The sequence below is a fragment of the Megalobrama amblycephala genome, linkage group LG10, assembly GCF_018812025.1.
Source record: "Megalobrama amblycephala isolate DHTTF-2021 linkage group LG10, ASM1881202v1, whole genome shotgun sequence".
NCBI classification, from domain to species: Eukaryota; Metazoa; Chordata; class Actinopteri; order Cypriniformes; family Xenocyprididae; genus Megalobrama; species Megalobrama amblycephala.
The window spans coordinates 24,482,400-24,503,232 of NC_063053.1; the positions used below are offsets into that span (position 1 = coordinate 24,482,400).

At 39.4% G+C, this 20,833-nt stretch overlaps 1 protein-coding gene across 12 annotated transcripts in view; it reads left to right on the forward strand.

Moving 5' to 3' along the window:
• Positions 1 to 1,570: 1,570 nt before the first annotated feature.
• LOC125277200 (serine/threonine-protein phosphatase 2A 56 kDa regulatory subunit delta isoform) overlaps positions 1,571 to 20,833 on the forward strand; it is a 69,825-nt gene continuing 50,562 nt past the window's right edge. For 2 of the 12 annotated variants that reach the window (XM_048205534.1, XM_048205535.1), the window contains exons 1-2: positions 12,225 to 12,461; positions 20,357 to 20,429. In XM_048205534.1, the coding sequence (XP_048061491.1) occupies positions 12,376 to 12,461; positions 20,357 to 20,429 (159 nt within the window). In that variant the 5' untranslated portion in view covers positions 12,225 to 12,375. Of the gene's footprint in view, positions 2,000 to 4,594; positions 4,714 to 5,761; positions 6,426 to 7,367; positions 8,659 to 10,212; positions 10,311 to 11,977; positions 12,078 to 12,168; positions 12,462 to 15,628; positions 15,824 to 15,924; positions 16,013 to 16,330; positions 16,450 to 16,539; positions 19,834 to 20,356; positions 20,431 to 20,833 lie in introns of those variants that run through there. The other 10 variants (XR_007186847.1, XR_007186846.1, XR_007186844.1 and 7 more) reach the window with 10 other exon arrangements.

Here is a 20,833-nt window from a genome sequence, read left to right on the forward strand (position 1 = left end):
AAGCCAACATCAAAATAAAAAATGAAATTAGCTTAATATCAAAGCACAGGCCTAAAGTGTATGCAGACGTTTAGTTTTTCAGTTCTCTCCTCAATCGTCACCATTAAATAGGGCTTTCATGTGAGCGGCTGCGCGCGCTGTAGCTCCTCTGCGTGAGCGCGATCTCTCTTCTTGCGAAAGCAAAAATGCATCATAGACAAATGTCCTAATATTATTGCATATAGAAACAGCTGGCGACTCTGGCGAGATAGAATCTGCAAGATAATGTCTATATAGTAATAATAAATGCACGTGTATTTTCTTCATAATTTCTCCAGTACCGATAGCAGAACCGTTAACGTCAGAGCTTATCGATACACCGGTCTTTCAAAATTTAGCCCCGGGGTCAATTTAATACCGGGTTTCGGTACCCATCCCTAGTTATGATGATTGTCATTTATTAAATGTACATTTTTATCATTCAAAATTAATATGTCTATGATTTACTTTCTGATTATATTTTATTAAGCAATAAAACCAACTTAATCATCTGACCTTGGATCTCCAAATTGCATCAGTTTTGTACAGGCCAGTCAAGATCTTCCACAAAGATTCTCAAAATCATATCTGTATGGACAGGGCTGGAGAGTAACGAAATACATATAACTTAGTTACTTATTTAAAATACAATATATGAATAACTGTATTTCATTATAGTTACATTTTTAAATGGGTGGTAATAAAATTACAGTTACGTCCGAAAAGTATTTTAGATACCAAAGTGATTACTTTGAATTTTAATTAATTTTAAACTGCCCGCTATTCTTCAGGGAAAATCCTCCAGGTCCTGCACATTCTCAAGTTCTCCAGCATCTTCTGCATATTTGACACCTTTTCAACAATGACTGTATAATTTTGAGATCCTTCTTTTCACACTAAGGACAATTGAGTGACTCATATACAACTATTACAAAAGGTGAAAACATTTACTGATGCTCAAGAAGGAAAAAATGCTTTAAGAGCAGAGGTGTACATTTTGAACTGGATGATGATGATGTGTAAATTTTGTTTAAAGATCATATTATTTTTCATTTAGTACTGCCCTTCAGAAGCTAATACTTCCGTGTTTCCCAGAAGACAAACTAATTACAATTGATTCTGTTCATGCAACTCAAAAAATGTTTACAGGCCCCAGCTCTTAATGCATTGTGTTGCATCAATAATTTTTTTAAGGTTGTCTGCATTATTTCCCTCAAGAATTACCGTGGAAAACTGATGATGTTAAAAAATAATATGCAGTGGAAAACTCCTATGTTTGGTGGACCCTTTGACTCTTCAAATGACTTTTTAAAGCATGTATTTTGTAATCTGTAGTGAAATACATTTTAATAGTAATTTTCCAAACCCTGTGTATGGACTACATATTATTATTACTTTGCAGTTTGTGTAATTTACAAATATTAATAATTATCTAGACCACATTCACAATCCCAAATCTTCCAATTACTGTTTTTTATTTTTCCTATTTTATTCAGGAGACTCCATAAACAAAACGATGCTACACCGCTGCGTTTGATTGGCCGAGCTTGGTTTGACGTCATGTCCTGTGAGTGTGGACCAATGGCGGCACAGGAAGCGACCACAGACAGCGTTGTTCCCGTGTAATGAATGCGCTCTCATTCATATTTTCTCTCAGGAGGGAGATTTTTGTTGGATGTGCATTTACTTGTTGCAGGGATAATCGCTATCCCGCAACTGGGATAGTAAGGACTCGAGTCCGACGCAGAAACAGCGGTTAAGCGTCGTTATGTATCGCGGTTCTAGGCCGCACAGAGGCGGCTATCATCCTCCGCCGTCTCGAGGTTTTGGGCCTCGTCCTGGACCAGGCCATCCTTCCGACCGGGGTCCCCATGCACCTCCGGACCCGTACCGCCGCCCGTCCCCGCGGAGGAGATACTCACCTGGAGCAAGAGATCCGCCTGATGAATACAGAGGAGGGAGACCACAAAGAGGATATGGGGTATGAAGTGAACTCAACAACACTGCTGCATACAACACTGCACTGCAGTGATGCACTGTGGTACTGCCTAGTTTTACACCGACAACACACAAAAAAAACACACCTACCATGTTTTTTTCCGGACGTACACCACGGTTATATCATATTCCGTGGAGTACCACGTAAATACCATATATAGTTTGTAAAATTGGTAATAAAGTACTATCGTAGTGCCATCTCATAACAATACCTACTTGTTACGTTGTTACGTGCACTAATAAAAAGTACGTTGGTGCCATGGGTTTATAGACAGAATACCATGATGACATTGTTTCTGGGGCATATAAACACTATAGTGCATCTATATCAGGGGTGTCCAATTCTGCTTTTGGAAGGCCACCATCCTGCAGAGTTCATCAACAACCACAACTAAACACCAGAACCAGCTAATCAAGGTCTACTACACATACTAGAAACTTCCAGTCAGGTGTGTTGAGGCAAGTTGAAGCTAAACTTTGTAGGACAGTGACCCTCCAGGACCGAGTTTGGGCACCCCTGATTTATATGATATTATTAAACCACTGTGATATTGCCATGTGATGTCAGTAGTGTACCATGGTAAAACTGTGCGTGTGTGCATTGCTTCTTGTTAGCAGTCAGATCCTACCATTTATTTAATAATTATATCCAGTAGGGCTAGGTATCGATACAGATGTCTCGATTCGGTTTACAAGATCTTAATTTGATTTGAAATTTTCGATTCGATCCATTGAATTCAATGATTCAATTTTTACTAGGCCCACCAGGAAAAAAAAGTAATAAATGAATAAAATGTTTTTTTTGATCCATGTATCCTTGTATTGAAATAAGGTTGTGACACCGAAATACCAGTGAAATTTACCAATTCTCGATTCCACTTTTGATACCACAACTAAAACTACTAATATAAAATGCAAAAATTATTAAAGAAAAGTGAGCAGTCATTTTTATAAAAAAAAAAAAAGAACAAAAAATCTAACTACATAAAATAGCACAAATAAATAAATACAATAGAACAAATATACAAGATTTCAGGTAAGTCTTACAGTAGTTTTCAGGTACAGAAATTGAACAAAGGATCAAATGTAAAATAACACTCAATATCACTACAAATCAAATAAAGATTAATCTTAAAATTTATTCAGTGAAGAGCAGTGAGTGATTTCTTTGTCTTTTGTTGTTTGATTAACATTAAAAACACAGACAGCAGCAGGTTTATAAGACTTCTGTCACTTTAAGACTAATGAACAGATCCAATACACTGATGCACATGTTTTATTTCTCTGCTGTTCATGTTTACTTAAGCCATAACCAACTATGTTTACTAGGATATTCTCCAAGATGGGCATTTGGACATAAATTTGTGTGAATTTGTCCGTTCTAGTGCAAGGAAACGTAAAAGAGAATTAATTTTTTTATTTGCATGCTGTCTAAAGCCTGATTTATACTTTCAGCTGGCTCCACATCACAAGCCTCAACTGACGAGGCGTTTATACTTGATGTGCATGCCGTTGTAGTTTTCTTTGAAACAACAGGGGGCATCTCTGAGTAATAGTCCTCTAAACCATCAAGAATCAGTGGTGGGAAGTAGGGTACATGCGTGACAAACTTTTAGTTTGTTTTAGTACATTTCATCTCAACCACACTATGAAAGAATTGTGTAAAACACAATAAATCTTGAGATTATTACTTGTGAATAATTATTACAACAAAACATTAGAACAAAATTAAAGAACTAAATGTAACAACGATATATTTAATAATTCACTAGACATTTTCATTTAATTTAGTGAACATTTTTATCAAACATGGACCTTTATTTTCATTAAAAGGGCTTATTTCTGCAATTGTAGGCTCATTTTTAAATGTAAGCAATGAATTTACATGTGCAATCTGGGTGCTGGTACAGCCATACATGCTTGGCCAAATTTGCTTAAAAAAAAAAGTTGCGCATCTTCAGAAGTGGAGCCACACGAAAAGTTACAAAAAAAGCCACGTACACCGCCGCACACACCCAAGGGAACTTATGGGCACGTAGAGTTAGAGTATAAATCAGCCTTGAGGCGGTCAGCTTTCTGTGTGCACTGTGCACAAGTTCTTTTGCGTCTTCTTGCACTTGAATGATCAAATTGGCAAGGCTTGAAATTGCATGCAAATGATAAACTTTCGTGACCATACAGCACTGGCCCGATCGGGACACTGACAGTTCCTTCAACTGTGGGATGTCTTGAACATCTTTCACGCTGAAAGGCGCACCTGCACCTGCAATGTTAAACACTGAATGAATGATAAGGTCCCCGCTGTAACCTCACACTAGGTAAATAAGAGGATGACATCTAGTGGAGAAGATGGCAGTCAGCTATTATGTTCAATCTTTGCAGAAATAAAAACGGAAAAAAGTTTGATATGTGGCTTTTGAGAATCTATATCAAATCGACCACATTCGATTTGATCGACCACAAAAAAAAAAAAAAACGATTAATCGAAAAATATTTTTTTTCGCCCAGCCCTAATGTGTTTTTTTTGTTAATTTGATTTATTCCATGAATGAGTTAATGTTATATTTTTCCTAAACAGAGGTACAGTCCATCACCTCCTCGTGGTGGCCTCCCTGTTGATCACAGTCTGGTCATAACTGTGGGCAATGAGCTGACCCATCCATCAGGCTATAAAGGGACAGATACTCCCTATGTCCGGTAAGTTATAGAACAATATATTGACTGTTAAGGCTGGAATAAACTACATTACTGTAAAAATTCTAAATCGATTTTAAAACACTAGGCATTTGCTGACTTTAAATCTGGGCAATGTACACTAAATGACTATTCACTAAAAAAACGATCACACACTAAAAGACTTGCACGTCATTCCAAACACACACAACTCACACAGAAACATGCATTGACAAATACAAACAATATATATTAAAAAAAAAGGCAAAAAATACCAAACAAGTTTGATTTTCTCCAAATGAATAGAATCATAGTCTGAAGCTAAATTAAATCTGTGCTCTTCATACACTAGTATGCAATCAAGTCAGACTGGCCATTATATGTACTCTGGCTTCCAGCAACTACTGTTGTCTCCTCAAGAAAACAAATGGAGGAAAAAAAAACCTGGGCAAAATTTATGTAGTGTATTCCAACCTTTATTTGCCCGTTTTGAGAATGAAAACTATGCCGATTTAATAGAAGTGTTTGAAATTTACCAACAAGGTCGTCAATGCATGTTGCACTTCTTTTTTTTTTTTTTGTCATATATTTGTAAATAATATTGTAATAAAATGTAATTTCAGCAGGTCTCATTAGCAATTAAATTGTATGTTGTATTTATTTGCTTTATACGGGCCATTAGAACACTATTCGGCATACAAATTGAGAAGTTTTTGATGCAAGTCTTTTTGTTCCCATCATGATAGAATGGCAGCATTCTTTGATGCAGCGTGAACTCTAGTGCATTGTTTGGCAACTCTGTCCCTTAAGATCCATTTTCCTGCAGAGTTTAGCTCCGATCCTAAAACAAACACACCTGATCAAGCTAATCAAGGTCTTCGGGTCGTGCTAGAAAGCTACAGGCAGTTGAGTTTGATCAGGGCTAAAGCTAAACTCTACAGGAAAGTGGATCTAGAGGGCCAGAGTTGCCCACCCCTGCCTTAGGGGAATATTTTAACTTGAGCCCAAAGACTCACTAGATATGAAATTGTTTGCCTGTTGCCTCTTATAATGTGATGATTTCTGTTGACAGAGATTATGGTGCTGGAGATTCACACTATAATAAGCCCTATTACTCTCCACGGAGGTCAAGCCATGATGGACACAGTGATAGGGGTTCGAGGAGGCGCAGCGTTAGTCGTGGCAGGAGCAGGGGGCGGAGTCGCAGTCCTGGCTATGCACGCAGCAAAAGTCGACCACGCAGCAGGAGTCGGAGCTACAGTCGCGGCAGGAGTCCCGAACGAGCAAAGAGCCGAGCACGCAGCAAGAGCCGAGCACGTAGCAAGAGCAGAACCCGTGGGAGGAGCTACAGTAGAAGTAGAAGTCGAAGCAGAAGCGGAAGTCGTAGTCGCAAACAGAGTAGGGCCAGGAGCAGGGCAAGGAGCAAGAGCCGGCCACGGAGCCGCAGCCGAGAAAGGAGTCGAAGCAGGGGGAGAAGCAGAGGAAGGAGTCGTGCTAGGAGCCGCAGTGTCAGTCGTAGTGGTAGCAGTAGTAGCAGCGGCTCCAGTAGGAGTCGACACGGCAGTGTCAACAGGAGAGTCAAACCAGGTAATTTTAGGGAGCGGGAGGAAGACTTTACTGAGCTTGAGAAGGCTCGGCGACGCAAGGAAATTCAGGATATGCTTGTGAAGCCAGCAAAGTCAATTTTGAAGAAAAGAATGGATTCCTCCGAGACTGATTCTCCCCTGCTAGTGCAGGTAACTACTTCTTGGTAAATTATTATTTGACATTCAAAATGTACAGCTCACACTCAAGTCTAAAGCTGTTATTGTTTAATATTAATTCTTCACATCAAGTAAATGATGACAGAATTTTATGACAGAAACATACTTCAGAATAATAAAATGAATCTAAATAAAGTAAAAAAATAAATACTAAAAACTAAAAGCAGTCATTTTAAATGTTACAAGTGAATCATGGGGTCACAACATTAAAACATGCAGTATAAAAATTGGAAATCGATTGGAGAATTATTTTCAATTATTTAAGTGAACGTTAAATGATGGCAAAGATAATCTTGTTAAAACAAGAAACCGATATGGTACGGTCCCAATATATTGTGGAGAATTTCTAATGGAGGTGGTATTGGTTACCTTCAAATGTCTGTTGTTGACCTGAAAGAGAAAACAATTTATGCTAATGAAAGCAATAGCAAGTGCGTGCTGCATTTTAATTTGTAGTTTGATATGTTTCGTTGAGTGTGTTAGTTGGCCTGCAGACTTGAGTGGCGGTCACACTACATTTTTCATTGCGTTTACTTCTAATTCTGTGTATGTGAAAGCTGGAGACAGGAAACACTGCCTTACAAATTTAAAGTTTGGTGAACTGCCCTGCAAATTTGTATCGTGTAGACGTGTGACCAATAAAAGATTGATGCATCAGCAGCTTGACCTATTAGCTGAATTAAAAGAAAGCAAACAGTAAATCTGCAGGGTTGCAGTAAAGTGGAGTTCATTGCTTATATTTTTTTGTTTTGGATGTATGCTGACTTGTGTTTTTAAAAAGCCCACAGACTGTGATGTGTCTGTAGACAGTGTGACTGTGGCTTTAGTTGACATTGAGTTGGCTTTATTCTTTGAAAGTAAAGAAAGGTATATAATGCTAGTGCGCCTAAAACATGTTTAACCAATGTATTTCAGAATAGTGATTCCCCTCGAAATCAAGACGGTGGTCTTTCACATGAGGCAGAACAGCTTCTCTGTGCACTTTCCAAAACCATGGATCCAGACATGTTTTCATCCATACTAGGGAAAAGCTCTGATGGTAATGTTCTCGAAGAGCTGATTGGCAAGCTCCAGACAGCCAGAGAGGGTGGAAGTGACTTGCACCTCCCTCACGAGAGAGGACGACATGAGAGGTCAGACCTCACAGAGTTGATTGGAATGATAGCACAGGTACCTCAGAATGTGAAAAAGAATCTTACAGATATTGAAGATGAAGAGAAATTTCTCTATGGAGATGAAGAGGGTGATGAAGTGACACCTGCTAAGGAGGTTCCAACAGATTCCAGCTTTCCAGACACAAGTTTCCCACAGTCTTGTGATATTCAGAGAAGAGAACATGGCACTGCACCATACTCTTTTGGCCATACTGCAGAAAATGTCACAAGCCATTCACAGAGAGATAGCAGGCAGACAGACAGGCATCGTTCCTCGGCCACACCTGAGGTACATGCCAAGGAAGAACCTGATGACTTCCTACCTGGAGTTGGGCCACAGGATGTCGAGGTGAGGAAGGAGGTAGAGGAATATGAAAAGATACAAGATTTGCTGAAAACAATTGGCCTAGACTTGGGTGTGGCTGAAATAAGCAAGATGGCCGCTAGGACGCAAGAGCGCCTCCATGGTAACGCCCCTGCGAAGAAGACGCCTGCTTGTCGGCAGTCCGATAGAAAGCACCGGAGTCACAGCAGGAGTTACAGCAGCAGTAGTAGCAGCAGGAGCTCCAGTCGGAGCCGGAGTAGCAGCCGAAGTAGAAGCAGAGGAAGTCGAAGCCGAAGTACGAGTTTCGATCGCACTTCAAGACATGGCAAGAAAAAGCAATCCTCCCCAGAAAAAAGATCTCCACACTCACAAAGTCAGAACAAGAAAGAGGCTCAACCTGGTATCACAGAAAGCAGGTGGCCTACGACACCCACTGTGGGTCCTGGGACACAGACATATCCTTCCCAAACCAGCCTCTCGGCACATCCCGTGCCCCCGTACCCACCCCCACGTGGAGTAATGCCACCTGACTTCCCTCCATGCGGTTACGATCCATATGGCAATTATGTACCATATATGCCCCCGGGATGGCCGATGTACCCACCTCCAGGTATGCAAGTACCTCCTCCCAATCCAATGGATCCCTACAGCCTACCTAACTTTGAGCGACCCTTTCTTAATGCAGTTAAAACTGTGGCAAGTGAGAGCAAAGCCGACGCTAAAAAAGGTTAGTGACCTTAATTTATCATTCTCAAGGAGTTGCTTGAATGACAGGAAAATTCAAATTCTGCCATTATGTACTCACCTTCATGCCATTCCAAACTGTATATTGTTCAGGGCTCAAGACTTTTTCTTGACAGTGCGAGTAAATTTTGTTAGAGGTCGCAGTGGTGCGAACACACGTTGCCCAACTGATATGGGAGGAAGCAGAATATACTATACAATATAATATACTGGCCCCGATATACTATACAAAGTTCTTTTTCGTTCTTCGTTTAGGAGTAAAACGAAGTTCGAAATGCGTGACCAGTGATATACTGTAATCGAACATCTGACGCCGCCCACACTGCTGAGAGCGACGGTTAGATGAATATGTAAATATGTGCTGTACACTTTCTTCTCAGTAATAAAATAAACAACAAAAATGAGAAAACTGCAAGCATTTTTATAGAAAGCATAAGAAAAGTGTCTGATCATAACAACATGGGTATGTTAGCACGAGCTCTGCAAATTAGCACTCCAGTCACGTCACGTTTATTTATATAACACTTTATTCAATAGATTGCTTAAAAGCAAGCAGCTTTACCGTATCAACCACGAAAAATGGTGTCAGTGCCTCATTTCATCAGAAGCACAACTTCATTTTGTACTATAAAGCGGCTATCCAGTGTGTTCATGTTTTCACCCACGGAGATCTTACCTCATCAAACTCTACAGACTAAATGAGTCAGAGAACAGTTCCAAGTGAATGAAGGCAGAGCCTCGGCGCACACCTCCTATTATTTTATCGTCATGGACCAATGGTAGTACGAAGGTGTTTTGCAGCTGGAGTGAACTTTTCCTGAAAGTTCGCTTTGGCAAGCTGTTTTGAACTTCCAAAAAGAACACAAAACGAACTTCGTTTTGGCCTGATTTTGTTCAAAATGACGTTACATTAGTTCATTCTTTGATTTCGTTTGGAGTATATCGGGGCCTTAAGAGCTGGCAAACGAAAATGAAATGGAAAACGAAATAAAAGCGTAACAAATCTGCACTTCTCTTTTGAGTTGCATAGCGCGGGCCATTTATCAGCTCAGACCAATAATAGACAGAGCAGCACAAAGCTCAGAACAGGTACTCGCGGGACGATCTTGATCACGCAACACTAACTGCGTTTACATGGATAATCCAATAATAATCCAATTGCAATCAGAATAGTAGCACAATCAGAATAAAAAAAAGTCACACATAACCACGTCAATCGGAATGAATTGGCCAAATCTGATTTAAAATTTAATTCGGATTGTAAGGGGTGGTTTGTTCCTTTTGTAACCCGATCGAGAGGACATGTAAACACTTGATCGGATTGAAAACCGAAACGGGCGAGCACTGCACATGCAATGATGTAGAAATAGCGCAATGACATATAATGTGTGGAATGAACTGTTCTTCCTGTTGAATAAAGTGTCATAAATTCTGTACAACCAGAATGACATGATGGTGAGTAAATGATGAGAGATTTTGGGGTGATTTAGACTTGGGGCATTACAGTTAAACCAACATGATTTGATGATCCTTTCAGCACCTTCTAAATTGGATGCTGTGGCCTCTAAAGCGATCATCACTGGCATTCAAAGGAAAGAAATGGAAGATAAGAATACCGCCAGCGAAAAACAAAAGGTAATTTCATGAAATTTGAAGGAACTATTGCATTTGTAGGGTTGGGAATCAAGAACTTTTTTTTTTTTTTTTTCTTTGACTCTCTTTAATTAGAAGTAGAATTGTTAAATACCTCATGATTTACAAACCCGATTCCAAAAAAGTTGGGACACTGTATAAATTGTGAATAAAAACAGAATGCAATGATGTGGAAGTTTCAAATTTCAATATTTTATTCAGAATACAACATAGATGACATATCAAATGTTTAAACTGAGAAAATGTATCATTTTAAGGGAAAAATAAGTTGATTTTAAATTTCATGGCATCAACACATCTCAAAGTTGGGACAAGGCCATGTTTACCACTGTGTGGCATCCCCTCTTCTTTTTATAACAGTCTGCAAACGTCTGGGGACTGAGGAGACAAGTTGCTCAAGTTTAGGAATAGGAATGTTGTCCCATTCTTGTCTAATACAGGCTTCTAGTTGCTCAACTGTCTTAGGTCTTCTTTGTCGCATCTTCCTCTTTATGATGCGGCAAATGTTTTCTATGGGTGAGAGATCTGGACCGCAGGCTGGCCATTTCAGTATCCGGATCCTCCTCCTACGCAGCCATGATGTTGTAATTGATGCAGTATGTGGTGTGCAGTATGTCTTCCCTGAAAGAGATGACGTCAGGATGGGAGCATATGTTGTTCTAGAACTTGGATATACCTTTCAGCATTGATGGTGCCTTTCCAGATGTGTAAGCTGCCCATGCCACACACACTCATGCAACCCCATACCATCAGAGATGCAGACTTCTGAACTGAGCGCTGATAACAACTTGGGTTGTCCTTGTCCTCTTTAGTCCGGATGACATGGCGTCCCAGTTTTCCAAAAAGAACTTCAAATTTTGATTCGTCTGACCACAGAACAGTTTTCCACTTTGCCACAGTCCATTTTAAATGAGCCTTGGCCCAGAGAAAACACCTGCGCTTGTTCACCAACAGTGTTTTCTGGAAGTATTCCTGAACCCATGTTGTGATTTCCATTACAGTAGCATTCCTCTCAGTGCCGTCTAAGAGCGCGAAGATCACGGGCATCCAGTATGGTTTTCCGGCCTTGACCCTTACGCACAGAGATTGTTCCAGATTCTCTGACTCTTTGGATGATATTATGCACTACTGATGATGATGACTTCAAACTCTTTGCAATTTTTCTCTGAGAAACTCCTTTCTGATATTGCTCCACTATTTTTCGTCGCAGCATTGGGGGAATTGGTGATCCTCTGCCCATCTTGACTTCTGAGAGACACTGCCACTCTGAGAGGCTCTTTTTATACCCAGTCATGTTGCCAATTGACCTAATAAGTTGCAAATTGGTCCTCCAGCTGTTCCTTATATGTACATTTAACTTTTCCGGCCTGTTATTGCTACCTGTCCCAACTTTTTTGGAATGTGTAGCTCTCATGAAATCCAAAATGAGCCAATATTTGGCATGACATTTCAAAATGTCTCACTTTCAACATTTGATATGTTATCTATATTCTATTGTGAATAAAATATAAGTTTATGAGATTTGTAAATTATTGCATTCCTTTTTTATTCACAATTTGTACAGTGTCCCAACTTTTTTGGAATCAGGTTTTGGAATCTTTGTTTTTGCCGATGAATAAAGTTAAGTTCCAAATAAAATTCTATCTTAGGTCACAGAAGAGCTTGAAAAGCTAAAAAAGGAAAAAGTAATGCGAATGAAGAGAAAAGAAAATCTTTTAAAGGATGTGGAGACATTGAGAAAGCAGCAAGGTATTTCCCTCTAAGTGCAAAATAGAACTTTTTTCTTTATAATATGTAAGGGCTCGTTGTATTATACAGTGTTTGTTTTGATCCTTTTTAGGGGAGCTTCTTCGAAAGAAGCGAAGGGAGAAGGATGGACACAAGGACCCTCTCCTCATAGAGCTCGGTCAGCTCCAAGAGGACGCAATGGCCCAAATCTCTAAATTGCGTGCTGAACAGAGAGAGGCAGATCAAAAACATGAAGAGCTGGTCAAAGTGGCACTTATTCTCGGTATAGACTACAAAGACTCGAAGATGTCTGGTGACCATGAGCAGCAGCCCCCTCAGAGTAAGAGGGAGTCAACCAGAAGCCCAGAGAAATCAGGGGCCAAAACCAGCACCTCATACACTAAGGTAGAGTTACTAATTCTGTTACAGGAAAGGTAGTTGCACTTAATTGGCTTTTTCATAGTCAAGTATTATAGTGTGTTCAAGTCATGTCAGAAAGTTGAATGCACATGAACGCCACCACAAAGTCGTAAATGCAAGTGGGAAGCTCTGGATTTTTTTTGAGCCCCGATCTTTGAGTTGGGGCATGTCAGTGAGAAATAAGGCTGGATACCACAATTGTTATATGTTATATAACAATATAATATGTAACAATAAAGTTTACATTGGCTCATAAACACATCTTCCCAATCCCAACTTTTAAATACGAATTTCCCAGGAGTTGAACGCACCATTAGACTGCCACTTCAAAAATGATCTCGTGGCATTGATTCCACAAGACATTTAATAACAATTTTTAAAGGGATAGTTCACCCCAAAATGAAAATTGTCATCTTTTACTTACCCTCAAGTTGTTCCAAATCTGTGCAAGTTTCTTTCTTTTGTTGAAGAAGAATGTTGTAAAGAATGTTTGTAACCAAACAGTTGACGATAGTCATTTTTTCCTACTATGGAAGTCAGTGGCTACTGTCAACTGTTTGATTACCAACATTCTTTAAAATATCATCTTCTGTGTTCAACAGAAGAAAGAAACTCATATAGGTTTGGAACAACTTGAGGGGTAAATGATGACAATTTGTGAATAATATGTGCATTCAGTAAAGTTTTCCACATTAAAAAGCTTTACTGCTAAAGCAGTGGTTCCCATCCCTGGTCCTGGAGTACCCCGAACACTGCACATTTTTGATGTCTCTCTTATTTTATCTGTCTTATCACATTTGAGGTCTTGGAGTCTTTACTAACAAGCTGATGAGTTCAATCAGGTGTGTTTGATAAGGGAGATGTCTAAAGCCCGGGATACACTGCACGATTTTTGGCTGTCCCAGACGATAGACTGCCATCGTGAAACAATCGTGGCGATTTCTGTGATCGTGGCTCTTAATCAGTGGTCCTATGTCGCACAGTGAGAGGTTCAAAGACGGCCGTTTTCCTGGTCTTGCGATCAAAGATGACCTACAATCATTTTCTGACAGTGTCAGAAATTCAGCATGATCAACGCACAGTGTATCTGTTGCTACGACCCACGTCTACTGACCAGCCAATAAAATGCGACATGAAATCAACGTGACACGGCGTAAAACGTAAAACTGCTTACCTCAAGCTCTTTTCCCTTCTTCTTTCGCCGCTTCCTTTTTATTTTCAGCACACATAAAAACTACATCTGCCAAAGTGTGATTCAACATGATCTTTTTCTTCACCACTAGCGCATGCTGATGATATTTTATTCTTCTATAGAAACTTGCATCATAGCCTACAAGTCAACAGGTGTCATCATCGTACAGTCTACATGCATGTCATACCCAAGTTTAATAGATCCATGTCGCACAGTGTGATAAAGTAATGATCTTATAGGATTACTAAACTCGTGCAGTGTATCCCAGGCTTAAGGGGCTGTTTACACAACACCATTAACTAAAAAATAGAAACTTTTTATGCATTTAGGCCGTTCATTTACACGACAGTGGCATTTTGGGGGCTTGCAAATGCAAACTTTTGAAAACGGTTTCAAAGTGCAAGTTTTTGAAAGTGATACAGTTATCTCTTCCATGTATGCTACAAAAACATGGATCTGTAGAAACGGTGACAGCATGCACATGCGTATTACATGTTTAGTCTATTGTCATACGCATTTGGCATGAGTGCTCTGTAAAAGCATGCATATGTGCACAGGCTCGTAGTCTTTCTTTACAAAGTCACATCGCCAACTACTGACCTGGAATGCATAATACAGCGTTTTTTTGTTTGGGTTTTTTTTTTGTTTTTTTTTTAAGCCGTTTTCACAGATCCGTGTGAATGGGAATCATTTTGACAGCATTGTCATGTGAACAAAGAAAAGTAAAAAGTGAGCGTGCATTCAAAAGCGATTTTAATACCCCGCATATTGATAGTGGCTCTCTGATGCACGCAAATTATAATTACCCAATTAAATAATTGCGAACACAAAAGCATTGAAATATATTGTTTTCCTCCCATCCCGTATTTTTTCCCATCACCATGTCCCTTTAGACGCTCGCATAATGTGTCATTTCCTTTCTGAACAAAGTATTCGGCTTCGGGGCACATCCCTGGTTTAAGTATAGTAAGTTTACAGAGTTGTGTACCACCCGAGGCACTTTGTGTACCCCTGGTGGTATCACAGCGTACAGTTGTGTTTGATAATCACAGTTTGATAACCACTGTTTTAGTCCTTACAGTACAGTAATTTACCTGGTTCATATCTGTGACACATTTATGTTGCAAACATTTTAGTGTGGGGGAAAAGCATCTATTTGTGTTGTTCCTTTTTTTGAAATATTACTTTCTTTATATATTCTGAGGGGTTACTCTAAGGAAGACGCAATGTTTTTAACTCCTGCTAAATAACACTGGTCTAAAGCATAACTGTTTGGAGATTGGTGCAGCTGGAAGATTGTAATTCTGACACAGGACATCAACATCATCTATAATATATGCATCAATTTTAGGGCTTTTATATAGAATACACTTGTCTACTCATAGCTGTTTGATAATTATTTGTTCTTAATTTGCATGTAACTAGTTATAACTACTCCCAATATTCTTTAAAATAGTGATCACAAATACTGATTTTGATTAAAAAAAAAAAAAAAAGAAAGTTTCCTTATCTTTGTTTTTCTGCTACAACAAACATGTTATTTTGTTAATTTAGTTAATTTGTTGCTCAAAAATCAAAAAGATATTCATGCCAAAAGTGTCCTATAATCTTTAATGTATGTTATATGATATAAAAGCCATTTCAGAGGCTTTTATATATGATATAAAAGCCATTTCATTAATTTTCACGAATAGTCAATTAAATTCAAGTAGTAAACCCATGGGTAACTTCTCCCCGACTGGAAACAGATGGCCTGTTTTGAAAAGGTAAGTGTCCTATGACAAACTTTAAATGATTGACAATTAGGATTTGATGTTATATTCATTTATTTGAAAAGCTTCTGCTCATTCTTTTAAACTTAGGTACCTCAAGAGTATTTGTTTAATTTTTTTCTTTATTTTATTGCTTGCTTAGTGACTTTTACTTATGCATTTTTTTTGTACTGCCTAAACTAATCTAGGTAGCCTCCTCAAAATCCAGAGCCTCTCCTGAAAAAACCAAGTCATCTCCTCCGTTGAACAGCCATTCCCTGGACACTGCTGCTGAGCAGTTTGAGTACTACGATGCAGGAAACCACTGGTGTAAAAACTGCAATGTTACCAGTGGTTCAATGTTTGATTATTTCATGCATTTGCACAGCAAAACCCATAGAAAGGTATGTGTGCTAATACATGTATAATGAGATGTTTTGTTTGTTTGATTGTGAATGGTGTGTTTGTTTCTGCTTCAGTCATCCATTGTTTTGCTCTCTTATAGACTCTAGACCCTTATGACAGACCTTGGGCAAAGTCAGAGAGTGAAAAGAAACAACCATCTGGAAAGAGGACTTCAAAGCCAGCCAAAGGTAACGTCTTCATAAAATGCCATTTTTAGTCACAAAACACATTCATTTTGCTAAAGCTAAAGAGATGCATTTGGTTCAACATGTGCACCTTTTAAGGAACTGAAATCATTAAGTGGAATCTGAGGATCAGTGAACCACAATCGCTAAGTTCTTCATGATTCCTTTCCCTAATGGGTGCCATGTTTATTGCAGTGATACAAACTAGTTTTCTTGCAGTGTGCCTCATCATTGGAACAGAGCATGGGTAAATTACCAGCCAACAAAAATCATTACACACTATTGGTAAATGTTTCATTATTGCTGTATTCCCTCTTCTAGGCTCTGAGTTCTTGATCCCTGTGAGGGGATTCTTCTGCCAGTTATGTGAAGAGTTTTTTGGTGATCCCATTTGTGCTGAGGCCCATGTCACCTGCCATTCTCACAATGAGAGATACAAGGTAACTATCACATATGATATTCATAATAGCTTTGAATAGGGTTGGGATATGACGCAAATTGTTAATTTGCGTGTTTGATTTTGTCAACAGACAAAAATGTATGAAAATCCCCTCTATGAACAAAGGAGGAACCTGGACCGTCAGGCTGGCTTAGAGAGCCAAAAGACTTCAGAGCACAAACGAAAACGTGAAGATGATGATCAGGATATGAAGAAATCCAAACACAGCAAAGGAGGAAAAATGTCAAGTAATGAAGTGGAGACAAAACCACAGTACAGCAAGGAAGAGGAGTACAAGAATATCAAAGAGAATGAAAATAAACTCAAGGAGAAATACAAGAAAGAGGATATAGATAAACTGAAATACAAGGAGGATGATGAGAGATTCAAAATGAAAGAGGAAGAGAGAGCTAGGTATAAAAAAGATGATGATGAGCGAAACCGGTTCAAGAAAGAAGAGGAATACACACACAGGTACAGGAAGGAAGAAGGAGAGAGATCCAGGTATGAAGAAGACAGGTTTAGAAACAGAGATGATGATGAACATTATCGATATAGAGAAGAGGACGACAGATATAGATTTAGAAAGGATGACGACAGGGGCCGATATAGTAGAGAGGAGGATAAGAAATACAAATACAGTCGGGAGGCGGAGGAGAAGTCATCAAAATTTAAAGATGAGGACTGGGGGAAGTGGCCGAAATCAAAATGGGATGAGGACCAAGAAAGTAATGGCAAATATGAAAAAAAGGAAGATAAAACACCGCACCAGAAGGGCAAGGCTGGTTATTTCAAAGATGACGAGGAGAGCACAGGGAAGTTCAATGCTAAAGATGTCAAAGCAGAGCCAAAGAAAGCCAGTGAGCTTCCTAAAGTCTTATGTGGCCCAAGCCCTGCATTGCTTGCTAAACTTCGCAAAAAGAACGATGAAGCTTCTGGTCGGCCTGGCTTTGGGAAGTTCGGTCGAAAAAAGCCACAGAAGACAGCACTGGAGAAGGAGGCAGAGAAGATGGCAGCACAATTCCTAAAGGAAGACGAAGAGATGCCTACTGAAATAGAAGAAAACAAGGATGCTGACCTAGATCCTTTTTCCAAGTCTATAGCTGCTGCAAAATCCATTGCTATCAAATTGTCAGGAAAGGTTGTGCTTCCTCCCTCTTGTGAATGGCTAGCATACAATGAAAATAAAATTAATCCTAATTTACCACCTCCCCCATCTCCTATGGTCATTAGGAAGTCTTTTACTGGTGTGCAAAATAAACCAACACCACCTGCTGTTAGTGACAAATCTGCTGTACCTGTACCAGGAACTCAGAAGGGCCCAGCGTTGTCAGCAGACCTCATATCCAAGGCATTTAGTGGAGAAGAGGTGCAATTAAAACACACAAAGCCCTCCGCAAGCCCTGTAGATATCTTCAATGTATCCGTACCACTTCCAACTCCCGTTGCAGCACCACAAGTGGTAAATGCTGCCCAGATGAAACCTGTTACTCCCAGTGAATGTGTTGTTACTCTCGAGTCCGATGTGGCTGCTCCCGGAGTGCCTGAGGAGGAGCAAAAGCTCACTGTAATCCTTCGTCGTCCTCCTCAGTTTCCTTCTAATGCCAGAGACCCATCCCCCAAAATGGTAAAGCCAAAGGCCACTCTTGCCGCAGGAAAAGCAAAAGATTTGTATGACATTTTTTACAGTAGCAGTGCTGCTGTTAAAAGCTCTGTCAGTGCCAGTGTTTGTGACAAACAAGACTCTGGATTTACACCTCCAGTCAGTGACTCAAGCTGTAAAGAGTCCAAAAAAGACAAAGGCACTAGTGATGTTGCCCGGAGCAAAGAACCCTTTAAGAACGAGCACCCAGAAGTTGCCCTGAAAGTGGAACCCCCCAAGTACATGGATTCAACTGCTGAGAGAGAAGAACGCTCCAAGAATGAGGACTTGGAAGTTGCCCAGAGCGAACAATCCCCCAACAGTTCCTCAAGAGTTGCCCAGATTGAAGAACCCCTCAAGTACAAGGGCTCAGAAGTTGCCCAGAGCGAAGAACCCCCCAACAGATCCTCAAGAGTTACCCAGAGCAAAGAACCCTCAGAGAATGAGGACTCAGAAGTTGCCCAGAGCGAAGAACCCCCCAAGAGTGAGGACTCAGAAGTTGCACAGAGTGAAGAATCCCCCAACAGGTCCTCAAGAGTTGCCCAGAGCGAAGAACCCTCAGAGAATGAGGACTCAGAAGTTGCCCAGAGCGAAGAACCCCCCAAAAATGAGGACTCAGAAGTTGCCCAGAGCGAAGAACCCCCCAACAGGTTCTCAAGAGTTGCTCAGAGTGAAGTATCTCCCAAAAACGAAGACTCGAAGGTTGCACAGTGCGAAGAATCTTCCATGAACATGGATTCAAAATTTGAACAAGCATTTGAGGATGCAATCTTAAACCCTGACATTCAAAATGAGGACAACACAAAAGAGGAAGGTCTTGATGATCAACAAGTTCTTAAATCTATTGAAATCTCTTTGGGGGATGTAACTGTGATGGAAGTTAATAGTGTGGACACAATACAGACAAATAATGAAGAGGAAAACCCTCTGGAATCTGAGGAACCCATGACATTCTCCCCCCTTCCTGGTTCTTTTACTGAGCAACTGAACTTGGACACATTTGAATTCAGTTTTGAGCCTTTGTAAAGGACCTTCCAAGAGTAGGTTTAGGGATGTATATGTTACCTCTGAATGTAAATAAGTGATTTTCAAGTATTCTTTGTAATTGCTTGATCCAGTTAGAATGTTTCATGTCTATTCTTAACCTTTTGGCAGGTAATGCCAGTGAAAGCGTGGACTGAAAAGCATTCATTCTGAAGTGGGTGCTGGGGAAGGAATCCCTCTGAGAATGAAAACTTTCAACAAGTAATGAAACCTATATATGTGTAATAGTTTCGCTATCTTGTCAAAAGCACCTGGTGTTGAGCTACTTGTTTCCGTGTTTTGTTTCCAGCAGAAATCATTCCTTTTTCCCCAAAGGTAATGTAAAACATAATGAATATGATGTGTATTAAACATCTCATCTCTAAATCCATTTCCTCTGTTCGTTCCATTTAAATCAATGAAGATATTTTAATACAGGAGCCACAAAGATCCAGGCTCAGAGAAGAGAATTGATGTGGAGTTCATGCTTCAAGGACATGCATTCACAGCTTTGGCCAGAAAATTTCAAGCTTGGCCTCAATAGTTTTTATTACCATGTGCTGTGTATCAATGGCTTTTCTTTCCAGTTTCAGTTTTTTTAAAGAACAAATGTTGTGTTATTATAATGTTCACATTACTTCCATGCTACTTTAGCATCTACAAATAGTTGGTGTAATTGCACAAGTTCTGTGCTAGCTCAAATAAATCACAGCAACCCTCTCTGTCTTTGCTCCTTATTAATATGCTTATTGCTGCAGTTAGACTTGTGCTTTCTTTTTTTTTAACCTTGTCCACACGTTGGGCCTTTGTTCAAGAAACAGGAGAATAGATGTGTAAATGGTTCATAAGACTATTCTAAGGTAATTTTCCACATTTAATGAAAGATTTGCATAAGCATGGTTTTATGAACGTTACACACATAAATCCATTCTGCTCCTGTTTTTTGAATGAGGCACATTGTGCTCTGTATTTAGTTATTTGCATGTCAAATATAAATGTAGATATAAATGCTAGTTTTTATTAAATAACGCTGATATGCTGCAACTGCTTTCGTTGAACATGGTTACTGAACTTGTATTTGTAATTGTACAGTGTTTGCATACAAATAGTTACTCATATATTAATAAATACAGAAAGGAATCATTAAAACTGAAGTTTAATAAGGTATTTAGGAATCTCACTGTTGAAATTGGGATTTTACAGAGATATAGGTTGACTTGTTTACATTGTGTTTTAATGACAGTAATATTACAGTTGACATCTGCAACCAGGGAGGAACTATAACAGCAAAAATGAAGCTGCTGCTTACTATGGAGGTAAGTGTCTTGCTTTGACTGGTTTTAGTCAATTAACGTGCATTAACCGATATGATTCATGTACATTGGGGAAACTTACTCTTAGAATAACCTAAAAGGATAGTTCACCCAAAAATGAAGTCACTTAATCACTATACTACAGTTCTGCATCACTAACTTTCTTCTGTGAAATACAAGAGATATATGGATCTCCGTACTATGATTGTCAGTGGAGTCCAATGTGGACCCCAGCTTTCAAAATATGTTTTGTGTTCTGAAGAAGAAACCCATACAGTTTTGGAAAGACAGCATAATTTTTTTTTTTTTTTTTTTTTTCATTTGAACGTGAGCTATCCTTTAAAGAATCAGTATTCACTAACGAATGTAAAATAGTTAACAGGTACAACACTTGAGTTTGGGACCCC